Below are 4437 nucleotides of genomic sequence, written 5' to 3' on the forward strand. Positions count from 1 at the left end.
TCGTGGAAAATTGCTTCTTTCTCGAAAACGATGACACTTCAGAGGGAGCCGTTTCTCACAATGTTTTATACCATCAACCTCTCCCCATTGCTCATCACCAAGTGAGGTTTTATGCTAATACTTATTTTGAGCTCAAATTAGTTATTTTGTGCGCCGGAAATAATTTATTGTGGTCGAAATCGTTTCGAGTAAAACCATTTATTTCGTGAGATCAAATCAAAACTTAAAAATGATTTCAAGTGCAGGATATGAGGACTTCAAATTATTTATGTGTTTCCTATTTTCTATTAGTTCAGTTTTTCATCATTATGTCCCTTTATGGGCTCCATACGTAACAGTTTATTATATCAGTTTAAACTCATCCAATTGTTGTTTTCCCCATAATATGCACTAAAACAGACAACTTGTCAACACTGATATACAATGTAATGTACATAACAGTCATGCCACTTTTCAACAGCTGTTTTTCTTCAATGATAATGCAATAATTAAAGGAAACCGACAAAACACTGTACAAAGTTAAGCGAGGTTGGCCATTTCCTCATTTGTTTTGCATGTACCGAGTTGCATGTGTGACATAGGTCAAGGTATACGCCAAAAGACAAATAAATTCACTTTTGCCAAATAATTGTTCAGTAATTTTGCTGTGATAAGACGAAATATACAACATAATGTTACATACCGCGCTTAATGCTATACGTTTATAAGCGGCATAGAAAAACTTAGACCGTGGAACACAGCACAACACCAAGTTATGGTTTACAATGTGCTGTGGCGCAATTTGTAGCCTAGCCTTGGTATATGTCCAAGGCTCTTAAAGCCATTGGACCCTTTCGGTACAGAACAAAAAAAAAATCACAGATTTACAAATAATTTACAGGGTTTACAGAAGGTAATGGTGAAAGCCTTCTCTTGAAATATTAGTCCATGAAATGCTTTTAATACTTTTTGAGAAAACGGTTAACGAGAATTACGGATTTATAGTAAACACATGTCATGACACGGCGAAACGTGCGAAAACAGGAGTGGGTTTTCCCGTTATTTTCTCCCGACTCCGATGTCCGATTGAGCCTAAATTTCCACAGGATTGTTATTTTATATATAAGTTGTGATACACGAAGTGTGGGACTTGGACAATACTGTTTACCGAAAGTGTATACTGGCTTTAAAGGTAGTGGACACTATTGGTAATTGTCGAAGACTAGCCTTCACAGTTGGTGTATCTCAACATATGCATACAATAACTAACCTGTGAAAACTTGAGCTCAATCGGTCATCGAAGTTGCGAGATAATAATGACAGAAAAAAACGCCCTTGTCACACGAAGTTGTGTGCGTTTTTAGATGGGTGATTTCGAGACCTCAAGTTCTAAATCTGAGGTCTCGAAATCAAATTCGTGGGAAATTACTTCTTTCTCGATAACGATGGCACTTCAGAGGGAGCCGTTTCTCACAATGTTTTATACCATCAACCTCTCCCCATTGCTCATCACCAAGAAAGGTTTTATGCTAATAATTATTTTGAGTAATAACCAATAGTGTCCACTGCCTTTAATCTTGTGCCAATTCTCTTGCCTGTTATAAGGGTGATGGTATTGATGCTGTTTCAAAAATGAAGATGGTAGTGCTGCTTTTGGTGATAGTGTTAGTTCTGTCTCGATGTTGATGCTGGTGTCGGTGCTGTGTCGATGATAAACGTAGAGTGGTGTTGATGATGTTGAAGGTGGTGTTGGTGTTCGTGCGGTGTCTATGTTGACCATGTTTTTGTCGGTGCTTGGTCGATGATCAATATTGTAGTGCTGCTGCTGCTGCTGATGATGATGGTGGGAGTGGTGCTGGTTTTGGCGGTGTGTCGATGATGATGGTGCTGGTGTCGGTGCTGTGTCGATGAAAAAGGTGATAGTCGTTGCTGCTGCTGATGGTGAAGGTGGTGTTGGTGTTGATGCTGCGGAGCTGATGTCGATGATGATGATGCTGGTGTAATGATGTGTCGATGATGTCGTCCTGTTGCTGCTGTTGATTATAGTGATGGTGATGGTGTCGATGTCGTTGAAACTAGTTAACAGAATCCCGGCATGGAATTTGTTAATTCTTTCGCAATGACAGCAAGAGTTTCAGAAAATCTGAAGGTTCTTGTATTTCAGAGTAACGGCACTTAACTATCTTCCGCATTACCACTTTGAACTGTGGGTGATTGACTGCGTATATGATGGGGTTTACACAACTGTTAAAAACAGTTATAGTGACTCCGTAGAGAGCAAACTTACGACTGGATGGTATAGCGAGAGAGATAAAGTAAGGAGACAGTAACAATGCGAAGATGAAAAACACAAGGAAGAGGTTCTTGGTAATAGCTAGTTGCTGACGGCTGATGACCTGCCTGGCTTTCTTGGAGACGTGCTCAGCATTAGTCACTGACGATTCCCCAGTGGCAACAGTGAAACTGGTGGACGTTTCACCATCCAAACCAACCACTGTGGAGATTGACTGACTATTCTTGCTAGATTTGCTCTTTTTCTGTTTCCTGAAGTGTCGTTTGAGATGGATGTAGAGTGCCGTGTAGCAACAGATGATGATGAGCATTGGGACCGGGTATAGACCCACAGATTGTGCCAGGTTGTATTCGGGACCTCTTGGGTGACCATCTTTATCTGAACATGTATTGTCTTGTGGATCGTAACCAAAAGCGCCTATGCCCAGAATCGGCGGGAGGAAAAACACAATACACGGAATAACCCAAGTCATTGCGATCATGACGGCTACTTTACGCGGGGTGTACCACCAACTGTAGGTGTTCATTGTTTGAGTGACGAGGACCATACGGTTCAAAGCTATGGAGGCCAACGAGTAGAGACTTGCACCGAGACCGGTATAAAGTTGAATGGCAGCAATTACACAAGGGGCCTCCGATTCCAAGGGCCAGCTTTCATTACTCACCAAAGCTACGCAAATCCACGGGTAGGAGAGACTGGTCCAGAAATCAGCCACGCTGAGGTTGACCACGAAGGCGTTGGTCACGGTGCGGAGTTTCTTGGATAGGATGACGGACCACATGACGAGACTGTTACCTACGAGGCCCAGAATGCAGGTCAAAATCCAAAAACCGACCAAGGCTGCACGAGCTTCGTATGGATACAGCGAAGAATAGACTGGCGCCTCCGCTGTATCATTGATCTGGGGCAGAGAGTTGTTGTCCATCTTGTTCAATCGACAGCACAATACATCTAGTACCGATACCAGTTGTGACAGCTTATATAAGGTCATTCGGCAAGAGATTTTGTTATACGTCCGTGTTACAATTATTGACAAACTTTGCTGAAACGAAATGGAAACTTTTCACTATTGTTTTAAATTATCGAACAAGCCACATCCTTGTTAAAATAGATGACAAAGTTAGCTGAAATCCAAGTGCAAATTATATGAATAGGGTTGTCAAAATATTGAACGAGGAAACACACGGAAAATCGGCTGAATCATTATAACCTTTCCCGCTGAAGTGACGTAGTTTTCGAGAAAGGAGTAATTTTCCACGAATTTGATTTCGAGACCTCAAGTTTAGAATTTGAGGTCTCGAAATCAGGCATCCGAAAGCACACACAACTTCGTGTGACAAGGATTTTTTTTTCTTTCATAGCTATCTCGTAACTTCGATGACCGATGGAGCTCAAATTTTCACAGGTTTGTTATTTTATGCATATGTTGAGATACACCAAGTGAGAAGACTGGTCTTTGACAATTACTAATAGTGTCCACTGTCTCTAAAACAAATTGCCTATGGTCATAATAGTGGTCAGTAGAGGTGACAAACAAAGTTACAGAAATCTTCTCCGTTTGCTGGTCCTTTGAAACAAACCATACGAACGGTGTCCACAGAGCGTGTAATATAGGTTTTCTCGGTCAATTTCGGCAAATGAGCAGCCAATTTAACCACCAAGCTATTCTATTTCGCGCGAAATCGAATGCTACAAATCGTTTTATGATTAGTCAAATGTAATGTTGCGTCGTTCGATTTAACAAAATAATCATTCAATTCAACAATTCATCAAAGCAGCATTCAAATTCGCAACGCTTTTTGAGGCGTGTGTGCCACGAAAAAGAATGACGATACGAGTGCTTAAGGAATTTGACTCGACTCAAATTGAAATTGAATTGCTGAATTCTGAATTTGAAACGCAGTAACAACTGGAAAGGCAAAACAGCTTTAATTCGAACCCGTGAAAATGAAATTGGCTGCTCATTTGCCGAATTTGACCGAGAAAACCTATATCAACGGTGTTTTGGGAAGTGTCGTGGCCTAGCGGTTTACAAAGAGCAACACATTCAAACTCTGTTGTTTCTGATCAGCAGAGTGTGTGATCGAGTCCCAATCGTGACACTTGAGTCCTTAAGCAATACACTTAACCATTACTTCATTCTTCGGATGAGATGGAAAGCCTTT

General features: G+C 41.1%; 1 protein-coding gene across 1 annotated transcript; it reads right to left on the minus strand.

Annotated features, from left to right (window-relative positions):
- Window positions 1-2074: 2074 nt before the first annotated feature.
- Window positions 2075-3197, minus strand: LOC117295624 (G-protein coupled receptor moody-like). Its single transcript, XM_033778329.1, has one exon. The coding sequence runs from the start codon at window positions 3195-3197 to the stop codon at window positions 2085-2087; it is 1113 nt and encodes a 370-aa protein (XP_033634220.1). The 3' UTR covers window positions 2075-2084.
- Between the last annotated feature and the right edge of the window lie 1240 nt (window positions 3198-4437).

The sequence above is a fragment of the Asterias rubens genome, chromosome 10 (assembly GCF_902459465.1).
Source record: "Asterias rubens chromosome 10, eAstRub1.3, whole genome shotgun sequence".
In the NCBI taxonomy this organism is placed as follows: Eukaryota; Metazoa; Echinodermata; class Asteroidea; order Forcipulatida; family Asteriidae; genus Asterias; species Asterias rubens.